At 35.7% G+C, this 24,440-nt stretch overlaps 1 protein-coding gene across 6 annotated transcripts in view; it reads right to left on the bottom strand.

Moving 5' to 3' along the window:
- Nucleotides 1-3,540: 3,540 nt before the first annotated feature.
- LRBA (LPS responsive beige-like anchor protein) overlaps nt 3,541-24,440 on the bottom strand; it is a 363,878-nt gene continuing 342,978 nt past the window's right edge. For 5 of the 6 annotated variants that reach the window (XM_072334558.1, XM_072334561.1, XM_072334560.1 and 2 more), the window contains 4 exons: nt 14,453-14,554; nt 13,019-13,233; nt 6,974-7,125; nt 3,541-5,094 (listed from right to left, as the gene is read on the bottom strand). In XM_072334558.1, the coding sequence (XP_072190659.1) occupies nt 5,004-5,094; nt 6,974-7,125; nt 13,019-13,233; nt 14,453-14,554 (560 nt within the window). In that variant the 3' untranslated portion in view covers nt 3,541-5,003. The remainder of the gene's footprint in view (nt 5,095-6,973; nt 7,126-13,018; nt 13,234-14,452; nt 14,555-24,440) is intronic. The other variant, XM_072334559.1, reaches the window with a different exon arrangement.

Genomic DNA, 24,440 nt, shown 5'->3' with positions numbered 1-24,440 from the left:
AGGCTGGATGGAGCCCTGAGATACTTATCTAGCTGTGGTGTTCATTGCAGGAGAGTTGGACTAGAAGGCCTTTAAAGGTCCCTTCCAACTCTAAGGATTCTGTTTATCAGTTGTAACCATGTGGAAATGGAAAAAAGTATTTGACATTTACATGGATTTCTTTCAACCTACATTCAAATGGCAATTGGAAAGTAAGAGAAATACACAGAACTATCCCAACAATGATGTTTTATGGGATTGAATAAAGCAAGGTAATCCAGCACTCCTCCTGACATCCGTTTCCACATCTAATGCAAGTGTTAAGCACAATTAGGGAAATGACAGATGCTTCACTGTGGCATCTATCTGGTCTTTGAAAACAAACAAACAAAAAAGACAAAAAGCCACATTCAGCTATTGAAAGCACTTGTCAGTACTAAATGCACAAATTAAGAGTGAAAACCAACGAAGGCAGCAGAGAGGGTGGCAGTGCCCTTTGTGAATGCCTGAGGGCATTGCTGGGGTGGGACTTAACAGCTACACCTGTGCAACTGCTTTGGGGCTGGGGTTGCCTTTCAGTGCCCTTTGAGCACTTGTCAGAAGGAAGGTGATACTTTGTGAGGGGGTCTTTTATTATTGTTGTTAAACTAAATTAGAACTGTAAAAATACACAGGGGCAGGGCCTGAAGAAGAAAGCTGCCATGCATCCATCCACTGAGTTTTCCTTCAATTGTTCCTTCTGATTTTCGTTCGTTCTGAATGACACTGGATTTTTATTACTTCGTCATATTTCGAAATGGAAACAAAAGAGTGAGAAGCATGCAAAATGCAGCTTGCAGAGAAGCAAAGCCTTGCAACTATTCCTTTTCCCCCAGACTTATATTTGCCAAAGGGTTAGAGTGTTTAAACACTTCAAACATTTAAACACAGTTTAAATATTCTGCTTACAAAGACACCAGCTCTATTGTTCTATCTGATGTTTAGAACAGTCACATTTTGGCTTTGCAGCTAGCTTACTCACATACAGATTGCTAACACGTAGGATGATAAACACAATAAAAAACAAAAGAAAAAAAAAAAAGAATCTGCAAATCCTTCTGTCCATTGCTAGACAGATCTTGCTGGGCACGGTATGTTCTAAACACACAGACAGACTCAGCTGTATTAGTTGCATTTCATGGTTTTGCAGCTCAGAACTCACAGTGCATACTGAACAAAGTAACAGTCAAAGACAAATCTATAACTTGACAAAAATAGAAATGATCATATATCAGACTCCTACCACTTAGTAAATAGCAGTGTTTTTTTTTTCCTCGATGCAGTTCATACAGCCCAACCTTCAAAGCACTTACCTAGATGCCTTCCATTAGTTGAGTATGTGACACAGCTCAAAGTATGAGTTCATGTCTGATTTTGCTAAATAAACAAGTCATTCTCCATTCCAATAATACGCTCCCTAATAGCGTCACAATTCATTTACAAGAGTCACTGGATTTCCCATGACTTCTACAAAGTTGTAAAATCTCACATGACTCTACACAACCGTCCTAACCCCATCCAGCAAAGCTTGCACTGGTCTAGAGCAGCACACACAGTAGGGCTCATCTCTGCTTTTGTTTTGCTTCTTAAAAACAGTACAGCCATCTTCTATTCCCTTTGAACTATTTGAAATGTAGGAGCAACACAGTCGTGCCCTAAGCAGCAGCACTCATCACTCACACGTCAACGAAAACGAAACTTGGCACATAAAGTAGAAAAGCTATAATCCAAACAGACACCATACCTGCCTTATTCTTACTTAACATACCTAACAGCAGTTATGTCCTCACTGAAGTTGCAATAAAGGTCATTAACCACACAAGTCTCAATTTTGGCTTTTGTGTTATAGGACAGGAAAGCAAAAACAATTTTTGTTCCACACCCCAGCCCTCTATGAAGCACACAAGGTTTTTATTGCTGTTGTTCTCTGTGTAACAACTGAAGAAACTCCACTGTTGCTTAACAATGCCCAGCCCAACCACACACATTAACAGCACCAGGGCAGGAATGGATCTCCAAAGCACCTCGAAACAGAAATTCACACCATCTCTCATCAGATCCTGTACAATTCACATCAGCAATTTCCACAAGCCTAGAACTGATTTCAAGCTACTTGAGTTCAATATTTCCCCACAAACCAAACTCCCAACAACAGTAAGTGCTGCTTTCCAGAATACCAACCATATGCCCCAACTTTAAAAAAAGAAAAAAAAAAGCCATTTGAACTCACCAGAACAAAAGGAGGTCCAGACTGCCAGGTAAAAAACACTGTTTGTAAAGGCTCCTTGTCCATTCTGAAGAAATAAAGAACTGGAAGAAGAAAAGCTGTTCTGCTCTACTCCCTCTTCCAGAACATTCTGCAAGTAACTGCCAGCTCAGGTGTAGGTTATTGACTGGCACCTGTTGTTGTCTCCCTGTGCAGGCAGGAACCTGACACAGGTGACGCTCTGATTAGCTGCAAAATTAACCCTTTTTGCCACTCCAGCACAAATTTCATGACATGGACTAGCACAAGCAGAGCTCACATCCTAGGTAGAAACCCCACCACCAAACACTGTGCTCAAGGTATGTGCTTACTGTGGAAAGAGACGCTTCTCCTGCTCTCTGCTGCCTCCAGCCAAGCAGCCTAGACATGGGAGGTCTTCTCAGTCTCACTTCTGGAGATGCAGGTGAAGATTTCCTTGTCCACAGGAGACCCACAGTGCTTGTGATGTGCAAAACCTCATGCTGCAAAGGAAAACATTCTGCTTCCCAAAGAAGCACTTTCTGCCGTGGCACAGCTGCTATCAGTATGAGCTCACCAGTTGGATTCAGCTCAGGATGGCACTGGAGCCCACACAGATGCAGTCACCTTTGCACTTTGGAAAGGCAGTTAATGACCAATGGAGCCTTTTCTACAACAGCCAAGCTTACAGGGGTAATCACTGCCATGCTTATCAAACCAGCTCCCCATGAAACATCTTGGATTTGAGATCACAATCACTTCTATCAATAACTAAATGTTTCCTCAGTCAGAAGATTATAAAGAGAACATTTTCAGTACTTGCACTTGATAAGATACATCTGGCCACATGAACATTTTAATGTGTGCTTTTTTTTGCTTCCACTTGGTATACCAAATGCACTCATGGCTTGAGAAAAATTCAAACTGCTCTTCAATTTCCTCTCAAACTCCTTAGATAAATGGTGTTAAAGTTGCTGAACGTAAGGAATTGTGCAGTACAATTTTTTTGTAACAAATCTTACTGCTTGGTATACCAGGTACTTACTGCAGATGTTACTTATCACAGACATAACTACAGCCTTTGCTTAATTAGATCATCTTTATGCTACACAAAACACATAAAAGTAACTTTACTGATACCACTATAACCGTATCAGTTTAAAAATGCAGAACACAGAAAGCTTAATCACCATTGCATAAACAGCAGGGGTACTTTTACGTGTGTCAGCCATAGCACCTGTTTTCTCTCTTGTGAACAAACACTGAGCCACAAGAACACAATACGTTCCAATCAAGCTCTCAATTACAAATGCAATTTTATTTAATTTCTTCACTCAAACTGAATTTTCTCATTCCAAATCTTTACTTAAAGAGATAGGAGCTAAATGCTTAGAAAAACAGGAACTGCACTAGAAGGCAGCTAGAGAAATGTATGTATCGATACAGATAGGGAATGTAAATTTCAACTGATAGATCACAACATACAAAGAAGATACTTTTATGCAATACAGACTTACAAAACAATAACAGTTCTTTTCACAAATATTTTCACAGAGTTCTGCACAGCAATCTTGTAGAAAAGTAGATTTGTGCAACACCAAAATAACTTATTGTTCCTTAATATAAATTATTTTTCATTTCCTGAAAGAAAGAGAATTTCACAAGATTGGACAGGACCTGACTAGTTTTGGTGATAGCAAAATACAAAAGATGTTCCTGCCATATACAGAAAAGGAATGTGGTGTGTGCTACAGTACTGCAGGGGTCAGTTCTGGACAAACAAGAAGAGCAACCTGCAAGTCTAGTGCTTCTGCTGCTGTAGAGAGGCTGTGCACCAGCAAACATTTTGCCTTTCTAGTGCTTTCACAGTCAGACAGCAGAAGTGTGCTTTGGTAAATGCACCTAATAAGAAAAAAACAAAAAAACACACACAAAAAAACCCTGCTTCTGTGGGTTTCTGATTTGAGCTTAAGGCTTTTAAACAGCCTTCCTGATTTTGAGGAACAATCTACATTTTGGTGTGCTTTGAAGGAGATGTCAGTTAAAAACTGGAAGGATTCACACTTGACGCAACACAAACTCTGTTGCTCTCTTAACTGCACATTAACAAACAACTAAAAAAGAACTAATTGTCTAGGCGTAGGAACATGCCTAAATATTAACATTGATGGAAACCATTTGCAAAGTTTAACATTACATTAACCATAATTTAAATATTACTATTGATTTTCAGAAATGTCAGTGCTGATGTAGTACAATCATTTGGAAAAGTACAAGACAAAGTATAGTATAGATAGCACAGATTAAAAGTCCCCAAATGACATGATTCATTTCCATTATGTTAAAATCATATATTCTTCAAAGGCATAGATAAAGCTTCAGGTGGAAAAATCTGTTTCTTCATGACACATCTAGAATGTGAGTTTTAACTGACTTTATTTTAGGTTTCTTTTACATACAGAGATCAAAATAGACTTCTCATTATGACTAAAAATATAGATTTTTAACTACAGAACCCAGCAGCCATTTTTCTGCATCACTGCCCTTCCCCCAAAAAAGTCAAGCAAAGTCTACAAAAATAGCGATTAACTTTAAAAAATAGGTTGCTTCTCTCAGCAAATTTAAGTTACATTCAGATAGAATATAGCTATTTATAAGGAGCAATGTTGTGACAGGACACCAAGGGAGGGAGGCGTGCTATGGCCAGTCTCATTCAGAAAACAGCCACCCACATCAGTGGTAACTGTGGTCTCCATGAAGATCAGTATCTGGTTTGATATTCATGATGCCAACGATTGAAGTCATTGTAGAAAACCACTATGCTCCCCGATGCCATCCCCGTCAGTATGCACCTGAGGAAAGCACAATACCATGTTAGTCAGTGAACCACCGTGTGATCAGGTGCGAGTCAGCACACCAAAGAAGTACACCAAGACAGGTACAGGAAGGCAGCTGGAGCTGGAAGGGCTTACCAGGCTGACAAGCTGGGCTTTCCAAGGACTTCAGCAGGGTGAATTTAGCTAACGCTGACATCTGCACCAGCACTGACAGAAGATTTATGGATCTCAAAGCATACAAAACACTAGGCAACAGTTTTGTATGGGTGGCCTGAGGCTGCTATTCAATCAAAAGTCAGACAACAGGATTGTTTACCAGTGCCACTGTCCTGCAAGGCTTCCTGAGACTGTTGTGTGGCTTGCTTATTTGTTTCTTTGTGGAGCATGGGAGTAGGATGAAGTAGTGGTGAAAAAGCAAAGTGCAGAAGGGCTGGGAGACACATTGCGTTCAGTCTAGCCTTTCCCATTTAATCCATGAAGGAACTGGATATGGGCACAGGCCTTCTACTGGACATGTAAGTGTTCAGTTTTGAAAGCAATTTCAGTGCCCTGGTGGTTTTGAACATTCCTGCAATCACTCCCTATTTCATTTCAATACAGACCTTCTGACTGTTTATGTATTAGATTAAAACTTTTCTTACATGCTACCTATCAAGCGTATACATTCTATCTTCATGCACACCAAAGAAATTAAACCCTATTCTACATTTCTGTGTCTTCAAACCCAAAGCAAATGGGTTAAATTTATATACGCTCACATTAAATTTCAGTTTACTGACGTGCAAATATTATGATACCATGCCATTTTAATTACGGCTTACAGATTCTTTAACAGCAAAACTGGATACAACTTCAGGAGTCTAAAATTCAACAGCTGCACATCAAGCTTCTGATATACTTTTATCAGCAGTTCATTTTGAATGGAATAGGGTGTGTTTTTTTTTAGTGAACTACCTATAGTCTCTAATTATGCTTAACAAGAAGTCGAATGTTTGTTTGAAGTCCACAGCTTCTGCTGGCTTGTGTTTTTTCAGAGTTCATTTTATATTATGTGTTACAAATATGGTCCAGGAAAACAAATGTTCAAATATTCACTATGGAATATTTCATTCAGTATGAACTTCCACTTCAGCAGAAGGTTAGGAGCCTCATCTATATGCTTTACTGTACAATGTAGACACTCCTGAGTGATTTAAATCAAGCTTTCTTGAAAAGCACACAGAAATTCCAGTAAGCAAACAAACGAGAGACAATAAAAATCTCACCCATCAGCTAGATGTACAAATAAAATTATGAACATCCTATAAACAAAGAGCACTTTTGTAATAAAAACAACATATTTAAGTATAGCAGCATTGGCAAACGCAATATAAAAATACAGTTAAAACCTAATTTGATTGTCTTAAATAGAAGGAAACTTTGAGAGTTGTGATTGAGATAGATAAAATCACTTTTCTGGAAATGAAAATTAGAATTACCAAACTGGAGCTGTATAGTAGGAATCTTACTGTGCAACTGCTTTAACTATTTTATTTTTAACAAGAAGATCTGGAATTAGGAATGTGGTTTCTATCATAAGTGCAAGAAGAAACATAAAAAGCACACATGTAACCTTCCAACTTCAACTGACCCATACCATACAAGAACAGGCCAACACTCCAACCTGCTTAGAAAGTCTGCCTTTCTTAAACCTTCTTCATTCTCAGTGAGAGCTGAAATCCTCAAAAAGATTACCTGACCTACATACGACACTCTAGAAAGAAACTGACGTAAGTACAGAATTTTCAATATAATCATCAGGACCTGAGATATACAGAAAATCAGAAGCAAAAAATAATTTCACAGTAAAAATGTAGTCTCTGTAATTCTTGTAAAGACCCGGCTTTTCTCTAACCTTTGGTCATATGACAGGGCCATGGATCGGATTCCAGCATCACAGCCTGGGTAAGCAAATAGCTTCTTCAGGTCCCACATCTGCCATACCATGACAACTCCATTGTCTCCACCTGTAAGCAGATACTGTCCATCTCTACTCAGCTGGATTGCCTAAGGGAAAACCACATGGATATCCGTCAGGTAAATATAAGTTTACTTTCTTCCTCCTCTTACTTTTCATAAAAGGTTAGAATATTGACAGCTGAAAGTCTAAGGAGATGTGATACCAAAACAAGCTTTTGGGAAACAAGATGTTATTCTAGGCAGCACTAGTTAAGTTTTACCTTACCTGTGATTTTTTTCCATATTCCAAAGACTTAATATGAGCTTAATTAAGGAAATTTACTCTTGTAAATTAGCTAGATGTACAAGATTCAGCAGCACTGGCATGGAACTACAGTATCCCATGTTCCCCCAAGTGCCTTTAATACTAGTCCAAGTAGACGCTGCCCTGACTAGCAAAAGGCTGAATGATAGAGGGGAGTGAAATGGTAAAAAACTTACAAGAACTATTTTTGACTGACATTGATAGACTCCTGCTCTGGATTAGGAGGATAATGATTTGCCCTTGATAATGGAAACTGTGTCTCTTTGGTTCCATCCTTGATTCCTTTCTTCTCTGCTTCCCCTCCCTTTCCTAGTCCCATTCAGGTTCACTTCACATCATTTTTTATAACAGAAATTTTGTGCTGCACACTGTTGGGTTGATCATCGTGGGGAAAAATCTGCATTGCCTGCTTTGCTGGACTGTATTTCAGTATCAAACATACATGCAATGTATTACCTCCTGAGACTTTTCAGAGATGTGTGAATTGCCCAAGATTGGGCAGCTTTTCAAAAAAACACAAGTCTTTCACACCAGAACTAATTCTGCATAAATTTCAACTTCCTTGACACAAGGCAGAGAGCCACAAAACTTTCCAACAGAACTATGTAAGCTTTGAAATTCTAAACAAACCTATCTGTACAAAAGCATACTACAGGTTGGTCAGCTTTAACTGAACCACTGTCAGTAGAATGCAACGAAATGCCTGAAGATGATAGTCCACAAGCAAAATTCCAGCTCAGAAGTTCAAATGTAGGAAACAGAGAAAGAATTTACATCAGAGCCTTGAAAACACACCCCTCTGTGCTGAAATAAGTATTTTGGTATTTGCAACCTCTGATTCAAGTGTTTTTCAGAATGCAAAGCTTACACTGATTTTTAATTCCTCAAGAGGAGGAAGTTGTTGGCTTTTTTAATATACAGGATATATAATGCCCATACCAGAAACATGGAGAAATTAAATCACAAAACAGTTACATTCATGTAACATTAAAGTGTTTATACAGACTGCTGACAAGCCTAGAAATCATAACAAACAGTCAATGCAAGATACTGCTTCATGAACAGCAATAACTGAAGTCAGACACAGTGCCTATCTGTATTTTTGGTACTGCTGTACTGTATTACTGTGTTGCTGAATAGGTCCTTTAAGAATTACATGATATACAACACATAGACTAAGACAGATTTTCTCTAGGTGACTTTGTATTATCAATTTTGAGTGTTCACTGCAACAACTCCCAACTAATCATAATGAATAACACTGCTAAGATGTTATTCCACACAATTACTTTAAGATGGATGTAATTGAAATAGTAACATACACTGTAAACAAAATGTGGGGATAATACTGAAATAAACAGATGATAAACCTATTCCATCTGTGTTTTGGATTAAAGTGACAACACATACCCACGCACTTAGAAACAGTAAAGCAGAATATGGTTTTTATTTAACCACGTCTACCTATGAAAAACTGATTGCTAACGCAGGTGGAATCTTGTTATTTTGCTAGTGTAAGTGGAATCTTTTCCCACAAAAACAGAAGTTCCTACCACAAATTATTTCTGTGATTATTTCTACCAGCAAACACAAATGTATAACAACTCAATGAGAAAGGTGTAGAAAACAAACTTGGGATAAGACAGTAAAAATTATCTAGAACTTGTATGCTCGGAGTAGATGATCACGAGATCCAGCGTACCACACACGATTATTAAAAAGATTATTCATTAGAAGGAAAAGTCAATATAGAGTGGGTTTTGCTTTATAGCAGTGGCAATCTCCTAAGGGTATTTTCAAACTGAAATGAAGACCATGACAAATAATTATTTGCTACACTTATAAAATTCAGCTGATGAAAATCCATTAACCTTCTGGTCATGGTTCACTTGGATTTTATACTTGAGGCTTTTACTGAAGAAATGCTATATTAAAAGGCAAATTAAAGCCATTAATCTTTAACTCTTCCACTACCTGTATAATGCAGTGGTTTCTTGTGATCTTTTGATTAAATAAAGCATAAGCTTTGAACCTTTACTAATACCTATGCAATTTTACTAAGTCATTGGCTTGTCAGGAAGACAAGATGTTGAATTATTTATTTTTATTATTTATAAATAAATATCTCAGCCACTTGCCAGCCTCAGAATATATATGAATGAAGGAATGAATGAAAGGAAAAGGTCACCCTGTCCACATTTCAGTTTCATGGCATGCCCTTCAAGATTTAACAAACGAAAGGATGCTTTTACTCCTAAGTACTCCAACTGGCATAGAAAAAGGCATGAATCAATTTTACTGTTCTGCTTTTCCCTAGCGCCATTTAACTGGGGTTCTGCTAGGTATGAAACTGAAACACCTCTGCAACTAATCACTCTTACAACACGAGGTTCAGACTCTCAAATAATCCCCAAAGCGCACAATCTCAGCAATGTTCTAAAAGCAGCATTTCTCACCGATATTTCCTTGGAAAGTCTCAAAACTTTGCACAAATCCTTTAACATCTCAGATTTTTTGAAAGGCGGTGCTTTGTGAAAAGCCAGAGCTGACACAGTGACAGCACTGGCTTACAGCAGCAAAAGTCTTGTGGGCACTTCCACATTTCAAAACAGACTCAGGAAAAGAAAATAAATTGGTTCCTCTGGGTGAAACAGCACACAGCCTTTGTTTAAGGTAAAATAACTTTACCTCTCAGAACAAGCAGACTATTTAGAGTTAAGTTATTCATTAAGATATCTAAACATTACATGGTAGATGTACTGCGATATGCCTAAGCTCCACTGAGCAATACAGTATTTAAAACAAAAACAGGTGGAAGGCATTGATTAGACCCAATTTCCCCAGAGCGTCTGAAATTTTTCTAGCAGTTTCCTGGCACAGGAATATGAGAAAATTAGAATGTTGTTCCAACATCTTTATTGAACGCTGCTATTTTGTCAATAACATTCTGAAATGCAAGTCCATAATGACACAGGCAGATATAAATAAGAATTTTACTTTACAGATTCAACACTTGTGACCTTTTCCTTCCCTTTTCTATCCTTTTTAAGAGAAAAGAAAGAAATGAAGAAAGAAAGAAAGAAATGAAGAAAGAAAGAAAGAAATGAAGAAAGAAAGAAATGAAGAAAGAAAGAAAGAAATGAAGAAAGAAAGAAAGAAATGAAGAAAGAAAGAAATGAAGAAAGAAAGAAAGAAATAAAGAAAGAAAGAAAGAAATGAAGAAAGAAAGAAAGAAATGAAGAAAGAAAGAAAGAAATGAAGAAAGAAAGAAATGAAGAAAGAAAGAAAGAAATGAAGAAAGAAAGAAAGAAATGAAGAAAGAAAGAAAGAAATGAAGAAAGAAAGAAAGAAATGAAGAAAGAAAGAAAGAAATGAAGAAAGAAAGAAAGAAATGAAGAAAGAAAGAAAGAAATGAAGAAAGAAAGAAAGAAATGAAGAAAGAAAGAAAGAAATGAAGAAAGAAAGAAAGAAATGAAGAAAGAAAGAAAGAAATGAAGAAAGAAAGAAAGAAATGAAGAAAGAAAGAAATGAAGAAAGAAAGAAAGAAAGAAATGAAGAAAGAAAGAAAGAAATGAAGAAAGAAAGAAAGAAATGAAGAAAGAAAGAAATGAAAGAAAGAAAGAAAGAAAGAAAGAAAGAAAGAAAGAAAGAAAGAAAGAAAGAAAGAAAGAAAGAAAGAAAGAAAGAAAGAAAGAAAGAAAGTTAGTTTCATAGCAGCCCGTGGTTAGGGACTATTCATTTTAAATGCCCCTAAGTTAATTATGCTGTTGCCACTTGCCTTCTAACATGATATAGCGCAGAAGCATAGGGAAAAAAAGGCTTTAGATTGTTTGAGCATAAAGCCCAAGTGGGACCACTGGGAGAGAGAGAAAACAAAACAAAACAAAAACAACCCACTGTACATATGTAACTCTGGCCAACAGAGAGCAGAACTTCCATTGCCTGCAGCAACATTCCCAAAGCTGTGGGTACTGACTGAAACACTACAGAAATTGTTTTAGGCAGCAAGGGATTCTGAGATATTTTACAGATTTCCTTCCCTGACTGACAACATAATCACAAACTAAAATGGCAGATTATCAACGTTACTATTATAAAAGGAGAAAACATTGTGATATGTACTCCCTTTATGGAAGAACTAAGGTGAAGAGTAGGCTTAACATTTCAAAAGCATTTGTGCAAGAACAGCCAAAGGCGCAATTGCAGAGAAAGGAACAAAGATTAAAAATTGAAGCAAGAATTGACATTAATTTGGAGAAATGGCCTGGGGCAGAAATATGCACATTCCTACTTCATTTCCCTAGCCTCACAACTACACTTGCGGCTGCCACAGCATTCAAAGATTGTACACCCCCTCACCCACTGCAGGCATCTCACTGGAAAAGAAACCCTCTGCTGAGATTTATTTTGGCTTATACCAGCACCACTGTACCTGACATTTTGAAAACACGGTGTTGTTGGATTAACTGAATATAGTATACAACAGGTTTTTAGAAAGTTTTAAGTGGAATACAATACAAGAGGCATTTTCTTCCTGAAACAACTAATACAGATAAGGGAGGAGAAAACTTTGTGAGGGCAACACTGTAAATGCCAGCAGCTGAGTAGCTGGGTGCCTCCATCAGGTTTGGTAAACCAGCTTGGAGGCACAGCAGTGCTACAGGAACAGAGGTCTTTTTTGGCTGAGGGACTGTGGGAGTCTCCTCTCTGCAGATCTCCCAAAGCCACATGGACATGGGCCTGGGCAGCTGCTCTGGGCTGCCCAGCTGAAGGCTGGACCTGATGGATGCGGTGGGCCCTTTCCACCTCAGCCATTCTGTGATTGATTCTGTGCCACTCAGATCACAAGTAATGGCATACAAACCATAACTTCAGATAATTCAGGTAGCCTGAATGCTGACCCTCTAATGTTGCCTTGCTTCATGTCTTTGTTACATTTCTACTAGATTTGAAAATGCTTATCCATTTTCTTTTTTATTTCCTTTCCTTCTCTTCCTTTCCATTCACTTTTGTTCATATTCAAGGGAAAAAGTGTAAGTAAAATACTCTTGATAGTTCTGCTTCACTGCAGGACAGCTGCCAGGTTCTGCTCTGCTTTGTAGGCACTATGTCACAGGAACTGTCAAAAGACCTGCATTTTGTATTAGCAAATAATGTCCATAACACCATAAACTTAACATACCCCCTGCATAGTTTTGGACTTGCTCCATGTCTTGTACCTAGCTGCCTGGTCAGCAAATGTCAAAGACACTTCTAAGGGCTAAAGAGCTGAAATACGGACATATGACTAAAAATTTCCTGCAGCTCAGCACAACACACTCTCTCAAACTAAAATGAAGGAACGTGGACAGAGATGTCAAAAAAAAGGAAAGCCAACTTTGAAAACAGCATGTCCAACAGCCTCCTGTCTTCAGACTCAAAACTAAAGAAATAGTCTGACTTCAGTTGACTTAGAAGTATTTGTAGTCTTCCCTTCAAGAAAACGCCTACAGTCTATTCCTCATCATATGAACATATTTCTAAAATAAAAATAGTACATGAGGAGTGTTTTCTTCCCTTAATTACAAATGCTGCTATTATGGTGTAATACTATATATTTTTATGGTCTGCCTACAGAAAGAAGCTCCACAGAACTCCAAAATAGACAGTTCTTTGCACACATTTGAATACACTTACCTTGATCTTGTCTTCTGTTTCCATAGTGGCTTGAAGTCTCCCATTCACACTGAATACACAAACAAGGCCATTTTCATAATATATGACACATTGTCCTTCCCTTGAAGCTTGGATAAGTTTTGGTCTCAGGCAGTTTTCAGGACCTTCTAATGTTTCAGGACCTTCTAATGTCCTCAGCAAATCTCCATTCATAGAATGTATGAGACATGGTCCTTCTGTGAGAAAGAATAGAAACTTTAGATATTGATTCACATGCTCACTTAATCATTGTGTATTAAAACATAAACCATGGCTACTAATTAGGTAATCAGGATTATATATATATATAATGGTAGTCAGTATTTGTGTATATATTTATATATATAAAATATGATACTATATATATTTACATATATAATTATACACAATATATAAATGGGGGCTTGGACTTGATGATCTCCACAGGTCTCTTCTGATTACTATGATTTTCTGATCTCTGATAACATGTTGTAATGAATTGTACCATGTTTAAGTGGAAAGCCTATGACTGTATAAGTGTCAGAGTATAATGAGTAGTTATCCCTTAAAGAGCTTAGTAGTAAAGTACTTTAGAACACCTGAAAGATTCTGTCGTGTTGATTTCTGTTTAAATTTGGAAATAATGAATCCTAATTCAAGACTTCAGAACGTGAAGCTAAGGGTATCGAACTTTCATACATATTCATGCTAAAAGCGTACTGTCTCATACTATGATTTTAACCCATACATGATTCACTAAATATATGCTTGTTAATACATTCAGAAAAAATAACTGATTTGGTCTTAGGCCACAAGTGTTCATATACATAAAACAGCAGCTTATACAGATGCATACAGTAAATACAGCCAACTTACTCTAAAAAGGTGCCTCAAAGTAAGAGCGTTAGTAAGTACTAAAGCAGAAAGATCCAAATTCTAAGAAATTTCAAGTGAAAAAATAAGAGCTTGAGAAGAATTACTACAAATTTTGCTTGGTTGTTTATAAATATATTAATGCTTCATCTAACGTACAAGACAGCACATTCTCTTCCTTCTGAAACTAACTTGCTTTTCTTTATCCACAACAAAAAGAAAGCGAACTACAACATTGCATTTTTCACTATCATGACAGTCAAGAGCTGGATCCAACTGTATGCTATATGCAATCACATTGAATAAGCAAACAAAAATAAATGTAATCAGTATGCTAGAATAGAGAAACTGATGTGGTTACCTCTTATAGACACGTCTGAATAACACAGCTCTAAGATGTGTACAAAAGTGGTTTTAAATTCATTTAAATTCTGTAGCAACTGAAACATGGCTAAAAATAAAAACATCATGAAGCTGATTAAATATGTCACCTGAAACTATTTTCCCTTTTGCATTAGGACTATGGCTTTATGAACAGAAAGAAATGGACAATGGCTTCCTTACCTTTTGAACCACTTATTACTAAGCCGAGTTCAGCGCATATGGTAGCACAGGTGATCTCATAGTCATGTCCTGTCAAAATGGCTCGAGGAGTTGCAAAATCACCTTCAGTGAAAAAACAATAAAAGCGAGCTGTGGTTACAATCTGTTTCCAAAATCACCACTTTCAATCACTGAAGCATCTTTAGTTTTCTTGCTCTTGGAATTCATGTTCCCTGCAAATCATTTCTATTGCACTGTTTACACTCACTTGTTTCATACTCATATCTATATAGTACAGCAGAAGTATAGTACAGAAATTCAGCCTTGCTCAACACACATCCATGTTTGCAGTTAAAAACTAGCACATATTGGAGCACACAGACTTGAGTTTTCCTCTCCGTCTCTCCTTCTCCTCTGCTTTCTTGTGGAGAAACAGACCTAACTCAGTTACTACCTCTTCTGATAGCAGGTATAAGTAAACTCAATCACTATGGCTAGTACTGAGAGGATACACCAACAGTGAATGTGCTGTGAAGAAGTAAAACATCCACTGACTGGTTTTATTTTAAGCTAGAAACAGTGGTGAAACCTCAGCCTGATGTTTCAGTTGCATGTAAGATGTCAATCTTGCAATACAGTCAGTATGAATTTCAGATGAACCTGCAAAATCAAAATCGTCGGGTCCAATATTTACTAACACTGTTCCTGTTAGAAATTTCCCTGCAACAAGAACAAGCAAACAAAACTTCCTTCTTTTCTGAGATTCTCTGCGTAATCAAATATATATGGATACCATAAAGAAAAAGAATTGTATAAATGTCACATGTGAACAAATAAAATATTGTATTCTCCAGAACAAGACAGAGAAGAAGTAAGCAAATGTTATAAGCACTTTAAATAGTTTCATACTTTTGACCCACAGGTCGTTCTCTGGATCACCCTCTTTTAGAGTGCTAGCATTTCATGGAAAGCACAGTGTTATTTTTGTATTACCATATAATCACTTCATTCAAAGCATTTTATGAGACATTTAAACTCTAAAGAATTTCTCCTTGGAAACATTATCAGTTAATTTCAATAAGGATTATGCTGGTTTTGAAACTGCAGGAACTGCTTCAGAGTAAATGATGATACAGATTCTGTGAGATGCCACCTAGGAAGACAGGTAGTAGTAAAAATACAACTTTTTTTTTTTTTTAAATTTCAAAAACAGGTGATAGATTTGCAAAGGCTGAGAGTAGTAATACGGCCAAACCACTTCATTTGGCATCATTCAAATTGTATTTCAGGCTGTAACTTTTTAAAAGATAAAAAGATCACAGTATCATTAATGAGTCCATATAGAGCCTTAACAGTACCACTAATAACAGTTCTTTCTCTTACCCGAAATTATGTAAAATGTTTAAACAAGTAGCTATCAAGACCCTGATTGTGTACAGAGAGAAGAAGCACAGATCTCTGGGTGCACACACAGAGGCTAGGATTATTCTCAGCAGTTTACATCATTAGTTAGGCCATATGCAACTAACCTCAGAGCATCCAAGCATCTGCCACATTCAAATTGCTTTTCAGAAAAGGTCATAATCTACAAAGAAGTACCAATTCAAGGATTTTAACATTTCAAAATCATATTTATTTTCCAGTTGCTTTTAAAATTTGTATCTAAAACACAAACTTTGGAAAAGTAAATAAATCTGTTTTTCCTTAGAAATATACATACAAAATAACTATATATGTGTGCATGCACATACATAGACATTCAAATCTATGTCATCAGCATTTAAAATCTGTAAGCGCTTTGGAGCAACTGGCTGAATCATCACTAATCTCTTAATAAATAATTACTAAAAGCTATTGATTCTGCTGTATATGATGCTTTGCAAAACACACTCGAACCCAGTAGCTACGGCAGAGTTTAGAAGCTAAGGGAAAACTCCTAACAGATTAGAAGCATAAGGGTAGACTTAATGACCTTCACTTATTTCTCATGTGATTGATGACAAAAGCCCACAAACCCTTTAGAGAAAGTTTGTACTACTGAAGTCTAGAACACCTAGACTGTGACAGACATCTCAGGAGGTTCATAAAAGAACACTGTGAAAGTAATCCACAACTTTACACCAGTTTAGGGGAAAATGTAACAGCAACCATTATAGTAACAATTCCATCTTTTTGATCCAATTATTTCTCCCCATTGACCCCATGCTACAAGGCAGTAGGAAGCTTTGTGCATGTAAATTTTTGTTAGTTTTGTTTCAGTAAACCACCTGCAAAGCTTTAGAGTTCTGGGCTTTTTACTTTACTTTATATTCAGAAATCACATTTAACAAATACGTACACTGATCAGCAAGGAATTAATCTAATTATATATTACACATATTACTTAAAAACTCGGATTTTAAAACTCCTGAAATCAGAAAATGTGCAACACTGTAGTGGAGATAATGCAAATAAGACACTGGAATTTGAAGGACTTACTAGAAGCAATGTCTGAATGAAGTATTAGGAGGTGCAGATAAACAAAACCCTTGCAGTACAATTTTTGCTTACAATAACTACATTACTATGTTAGGCTGTGAGTAGTATGAGCAAAAAACATAGGAGATATATATTTTTAAAAGTAGAAACTGGGCATGCATATTTATCACAATCCACAGAAGAGAACAATTATGTAAAACTGCAGGTCCATTTAGAATTTGGGTTTGGCTTCAAACATAAAAGATTACAAAATCCATAGGTGGCATTTCATAATTGATATCAGCAGTTTACTAAATTACATTTAAGAAATAATTTAATGCAAAGTAAAAAAAGAAGAAGAAATATAAGAAATTGCAACAGCATCTTTAAATAAATTAGGAATTGAATAAATACTGTAAACCAGGAGTCCTGTGAAAAGTCAGGCTGAGTCCTTTGATAAGAATGTCAAGCATTCAGGGGTTTCCAAGCCTCTGATTTTCCAAATAATGGGGTCAACTTAAAAGCTGGTCGTAGAGCAGAACAGATTTCTTTAAAAGCTTTTAAACTGTTACTGCTTCAGAAGATTGTCATGGTTTTCAATAATGCAAAGAGAAAATTTTATTTTGTTGCTGGTTTAAGGGGCACCACTTCAAACTTTTCCAAATTGTTTTAGGGGAACAGGCTCGCAGACCTTTTGAAAAGCTGGGGAAGTGACTTCAAAGGGAAGAGAGTCTTTGTCCGTTAAGCAGGTTTACGACCACTGATGCAAACCCTAACTAAGGACTGAAAAGAATACTCAGTGCATCTTTATGGAGATCCTTAAGGAAGATGAACAAGTCAAATGAGATTAAAGATAGTTCAAATCCTAGCCCTAATATCCAAGACACAACAGTTGTACAGATGTGCTTTTCACAGCATAGTATATAATAATATCCCTAATCTATACCATAGCTGGCTTGCTACTTGCAGCTGAACGCTGCAAGGATCCTAATGCCACACTCACATTACAACAAATGTCATCAGTGATTTATTTTAAGCCACAGGAAGCATACATGGACTTATTTCCCAGTAATGGACAGAATACAGTAACCATTCAAATTATTTCAAAAGGCTTCTCATACATTTCAATAAATAATTTCTGCAGAGCTGCCTTGCTGTAGAAAATAACAAGAAATATCACTCCTTCCTTAGGTGATTAAAGTATATTCTAAATCATAAAACAATCATCGGAAGATAAAAGAAAAGCACATGATATCATGCCAGCTAATGGCGACATTCCACTGAATGAATGTTAGGTTCTTTCAACCTCTGTTTGCAAAGGAACAGTGGGCAAAGTCAAAACTTTCTGCTGTTTAATGACATCCAGAAATGCTTTACCAAGTAACAAGAAATTTGTGAGTGCTGCTGTTTCTCTCCAGCTTTTTTTCACCTTTGGTGATGTTATATAAGAAAACAGAATCAAGACATTTTATATCCATCAGCAGATTCCTACAAAGACCGCTTCCTATGTTTTCAGTGCTAAGTTGTAAAAGCAGAGTCAAATATATGAAAGCATCCAAAGAAAAATTTCCCCATTAAAAGAACAACAACAACAACCCACCCCAAAATCATATTTAAATGAAAAACTTACATCATGATGAAATACAAGGTACTCTTTCTGGGTGAGATAATATTATGCTTTAGAATAAAACGTGAAATATTTGACTACATTCCTTTTTATGTTTAATGCTGAGAAGACAGCTGATTAGAAGTCACTGACAGCCAAGCAGGAATTTTTAAAATACAATTCCATGATTGTAGAGACTGTAGAGTACTTTTAAATGGCAAATTAATTAAGTGATTTTATGTCGATATAAAATCTTAATTAAATGAAGCATCAGTTAACCAAACTACATTCTTGCTAAAATAAATTATTGAATACTTTCTCAGAAGGATAAATCACCCAAACTCAATTACCTGTGCAAGAAAAGTCTTCAAAAAGCATTTTATAAAGGTTGTATTTTTTTGAAATATAGGAAATAAAAGGTTTGAATTACATTTGAAAGTACAAATGTACTTACAGAATAGATAACATTTGGACACAAGTGCTTTCAAGCAAAATGTAAGGAAACAAAGAAAACTCCTTTGCTGCTACACTTCTGTGCTGACTGTATAGCAAGTTTCTGAGTTTAATTACATAATTACATCAGTGATGACTGTCAATTATTATATAAACTTTCTATATCAGCATTATTTATAGATTCCACACAGTAAACTTACATAAAAGACTACTGATCAGAAATGATTTCACTGCCACAGAAAGACTAGCTCTTTGATGGATGTGAGACCCTATTGAAGCATTATCACACAATACTACTGAAGTATTCCTAAAACTTCACTCTGAATATTCTTTCCTTTGAATTTTGGATTTTATGTAAGTATGCATTTTTTTCATATTATGCAAGAGCATTATTGTCATCTTGTTCCTCACATGATATTCCATCAGCATTTCCTCTCATTCCTTCAATGTTTTTCGCAAACTATTTCCCACCTGTTCAAACTTCTTAAACCAAAAAGTACAACCTCATGACTCAGTGCAAGTTTGTTCTTGAAAAATAACAACAATTCAACCATACATTATCTGAGAAAAAGATCAGTGTATTTCAGTAACATATTGTTCTGTCCTGAAACTGAGTCTAAAAACATAAACAGAATAAACCCTATGCTATATTGTTGCTTAGTTAAGTGGAAAACATTAAATTTATCTTGTAGAATTCATTTCAGTGAATAAAAAACAAAGAAGGCTCATTGCACAATTTGTGACATTGTGCAACAAGTGGCTAATACTTATTCGGTACTAATATGAGAATCTTCTATATGCACTCTGTCATAAGTGCAAGCTCACTATGTTTCCAAAATAAACACAGCAAAGAAACAGATTTAAGAGGTCTTCATGAACTGAGTATTCCAATTCAGATTTCTAAAAGTCAATAATCCACAGCCTCTCAATTCCTATACGATGTGCAAAGCAAAGCTTTCTGGAACCAGTTCACTCTTCCTAAGGATTCATCTGCTGGAAGAGCTGGAAGTCATTCAGCAGCACCCCTCCCACCGCATACAGACCTTTTTGAAGCCCTGTGAAAATATCTGCAGGTGAATATTCAGGGTCAGTCTACACTAATATATTAATATTTGCACCATCCCAACTTCATAAACTGCTACTTAAATATCACCTTTGATGTTTTAAGGCACTGTCATTTTTGTTTGAAAATGCTCTATAACAGCTTTATGAAGGACCTTTTTTTTTTTTTTTTTTTTTTTTGCTTATCCTTAAGGAAATATTTTTCTTCATATTTCTCTCTTGTGGTTTACATTTATGACTACTCCGCTAGTAAGTCCAAATAATAACAATATTAATAATAATGAAATAAAGTAAGATACCAATAGATAAGGCAAAAAACAAAACAAAACAAAACTATTAGAGGGTATTTAGAGGGTATTTCACACCAAAATATTGCCTCCTGCAGAACAGACATGGGATAAAAGATAATACATGCTGAAATCGACTGATAGTTTGAAACTTATATAGTATTTCATAGTTTGATAAGAAAATAATCTGAGACGTGACGTTTCATATGAGAATTCAGCTCAATTAATTTTCGCCACTCAAAGATATTAAAGTAATTTATTTTGGTTTGAAAGAAGAAAAATGCATTGCTTCACTGCTTTTGTAAGGTTTATTTCATACCAATGCACCATTTGTGTAGTGCACCACATGGACGGTTACTACCTTTTTATATTGATGTACCAAGGAATACTTAGTGTACGCCATCAGTTCAGAGCACACAGAAATTAGATGTCTTTTAAGAGTAAATTTCAGAACAGATACTTTTTCAAAGAAGCAGGCCATAATTCTAATTACATACAGCATTCTTGCATTCAGTGGAGTAATCCTTACCTGTGTGGTGTGAGTGTAAACAGGCATTCATTCCAGAAACACTTACAAATTAATTTCCTACCCAAGTCATAATTACTGTACAGACCAAACAATTTTTTAAAACATTTAAGCTGGTCATAAAGATTCTAAAATATGATAGGTTTAACTATAAATTATTATTTCTTCTGCATTACTCTGCTTTGACTTATTTGCTACAGACTTAGAATTGAATAGTCATTTTTCGCAGCAACCAAACAAGGTAAATAAATATGATATATTAGTACATCACTCCACCACCATGCATATGGTGCACATTAAGGTTGTATTCATTTACCATATGAATATAATTCCTTTTACCACATCAACTATTAGTTACAAGTTGTAAATATAGCATTGTTTTTCCTGGAACGTGAAGGTCTGCATTACATCATGAAGCACTAAATATCCTTATCCTTCTGGAGAATTTCATGTATATAGTTTTAGTGACACCTGAAGCTGGATACTGCCAAAAAAGCAACATCAAAACTCTCCTTGTTTTGAGTCGCACTGTATACACTGTCTTCACATGTGCAGGAATTGTGCCTCAGAACTTGCTCTGTAATACCATCGGCAATTACCTTGATTGACAAATCTGGGAGCACACTGTCCCTTAACTAGTTGAAAACAAGGATAATACAGATGCTGCGCACACTGTGCAAAATGCTTTTACCCAGTACAAATATTTACAGCACACAAATTCACACGTTCTTAAGTGCCTAATCCATACAACTGTTAAAATGCCTCCTGAACCATCACAAAGTGCAACTGCAAGTCACTTTCAATGAAGACCTTGCTTTCATATCTATCTCAAAAATGACTTTCTTGGCATTATATAAACACACAATTACATTGCTTACACAGCATTATTACAGATTCCTGGATATGCTCATCCACTTCTTTTAACTCATCTTTTTTTTTTCTTCAGTAAAGATTTGGAGGTTTGAACCATCAATTATATATGATTTATAGAGTATGTGAAGGAATGAGGCCTCAATCTCTTTGAGATCAATGTGCTACAGTTCAAAGAAAGAAATGACAGTGACCTTTTGTAGCTGTATAATTTAAGGCTCTTTTCTAGGTTCATGCAGATAGTCCCAGGGCTTTCTGCAAGGGCTACAATGGTGGAAATACAGGGAACTGTAGGCCCAATTGCAACATCAGGGCCTGTCCACTATGCTCTCATGGAACATTCATAAACAATATTGAATAACACAATAAATATTAGGTAGAAGAATATTTTGTGATTGTTATCCTTCTAAAAACATGCTTTCATTCTTTGCCTTGTGGTTTTCTCTGTAAACTAAATTTTACTAAGTTTGACTTGGAAGAATGGAAAAATGTATCACTGTAATTGCTGAAGTTCAAATACAAAACCCAAAACTATTCCCTTTTATTTTAAAGCCACACTTAACAAAGCACTCCTGACACGTTTCCACTTCAGTAAATAAATTAATCATAATTCACATATTTTCTCATTATGGTGTTAATAAAAAGGAGAAAAAATATTTTAAAAAAAAGTTTTTTTTTTTTTTTTTTGTTTTTGTTTTTTTGCACCAAGTATGTCAAAATACATATAATATAAATATTTTACTAAGCAGATCTTTGGAGAGAGTAAGTCTCAAATGCACCTTTCAATTCAAGGCCAGCAGATGGTGCTACAGGATTCTTGCTTTACGCACAATGTTGAGCTACTCTGTCCACCCATTTTTGAGAAACAAAGAATATTTGTTATGTCTCCAGTTAAACAGTGTTAAAATATTACAGAATTATTTAGTGGCTTTTTATGAAGGAGGACACACATAATAATACAACATATACAAGTCAAAACATAAATGTATGGCTGAACACTGAATGAGCATACAGGCTGTTTTTAGATGCTCAGTGTTAAGCAACTCTTTTCTTAACGGTCTGACCACAGTGAATGGCACTGACAGACTTATTAGCCATAGAAACTTCAAGCATATTTTAATGTTTGGAGGCTCTGCAGATTTTTAGCTCTTATGGCAAACCATTCAACAGAAATTAATAATATTAATAGCAGAATTTCTACAATTACAGATTTAAGGACATTATGATATGCAGAAAAGGGAATATTGACAAGGATAATCTTTTTAACTACTTTTTTTCTTTTTGTGAGAACATAAACTCCTATGTAAATAACTTGCAAAAATCGTTTTGTTTGGGAAATAATCATTATATTATAAATAATTATTTGTGCTATAAACATTCAGAATGTAGAATGTTGTTGGCACTGTTAGTATGTATTTTGAAACAGAAAACAAAGGTCCAAATCATGGAGAAACTTGGGAACAAAGATGTAGGTAAATTCAGAATGAGAATAAAGATGAGGAAAGAAGCATAGAGCATTCATTCTACCTGGTTAACATCAGGCATATGATCTAGTTGAAATGAGTGTGACTATTCACTGTGTAGAAAGACAAGCATGTATGTAAATCTTCATAGATTCAGGTTTACGTGATTATTGTGTTTGCGTACACAGAAAACATTACCTATGACAGTACTTTTGTATCAACCAGCGCAGAAATATCAATCAGGACATATTTTCAAAGTTTAAATCACTTGCATTACTGACATAATTAATTATCGAGACTTCATTTATAAAAAGTTTGCATTTTCCAACTGAGAAGTGTGTATAGTCATTCATGAAAACAGATTTATCTGAATTTGCTATACTCAATACAATTTCAACTAATGAATTCTTTCATCTTCAGACCGTAGCTCTCATTTAACAACCATGCTAATTGAAAAACAGTCTTTCAGAAATTCAAATGCAGACTTAGGAACTGTAGCAATATTAAAACAATACAGCTTCTACCTGAAGTCAAATAGAAAGTACCTAGACTGCTACGTGACAAGACAGGAAACTAGCCATTGAACGTTGAGTCCTTTGGAAGATTTCATATTTTATAAATTGAAAAGATAATGTATTTTACATATTTTAAGAATATTGATATGTTGATAAATGTTCAATTAATCTTCTCAATTAAATCTCAATTAAATCCTGCAATTCTCTAAGTATGAAAACACATGTTTACACTCCCATACGTGCCTTGCTACACAGCTACACTACTAAAAGCACTTAATTTCTCTAAGACAATTCAGAAAACCTGAACAGAATACCCTCTAAAAAATATAAAACTATGCAATGAAAGCACCACCGCCACTCTCACAATGCAAATGTGATATACACAGAGAGTAACATTTTCCAACTTTATGGGCTAACATAAAAGAGGTAATATAATTTGTTTTATTCACATATGTGTGGAAGATCAATGCAATAACTCAGAAGAGATTGCATTAGTATTAGTGGTAGTAATACAGTTATACACTGACTCTGTATTTCACTAGTACTGGACACTTATTGGTTAAGTATTAATTTCATTAAGCAAAACAAATTTCAAAATTAAATCTTTTTCTTTTTAAAAAAATGAAAATTGAAAATAATTATGATCGAGTCTGTGTAATTTTTTAAATTAACAGAACAGCCTCACCATAGTCTATGAATATAGTGCAGAGACAATAGAATAGCACTTTATGTTTACCCCAACTATGAAAATGCCTACTTTTTTTATAAGC

This window comes from Excalfactoria chinensis, chromosome 4 (genome assembly GCF_039878825.1).
Source record: "Excalfactoria chinensis isolate bCotChi1 chromosome 4, bCotChi1.hap2, whole genome shotgun sequence".
Classification (NCBI taxonomy): domain Eukaryota; kingdom Metazoa; phylum Chordata; class Aves; order Galliformes; family Phasianidae; genus Excalfactoria; species Excalfactoria chinensis.
The sequence above is the reverse complement of the archived record's forward strand: the minus strand, read 5'-3'. Positions and strand labels throughout refer to the sequence as shown.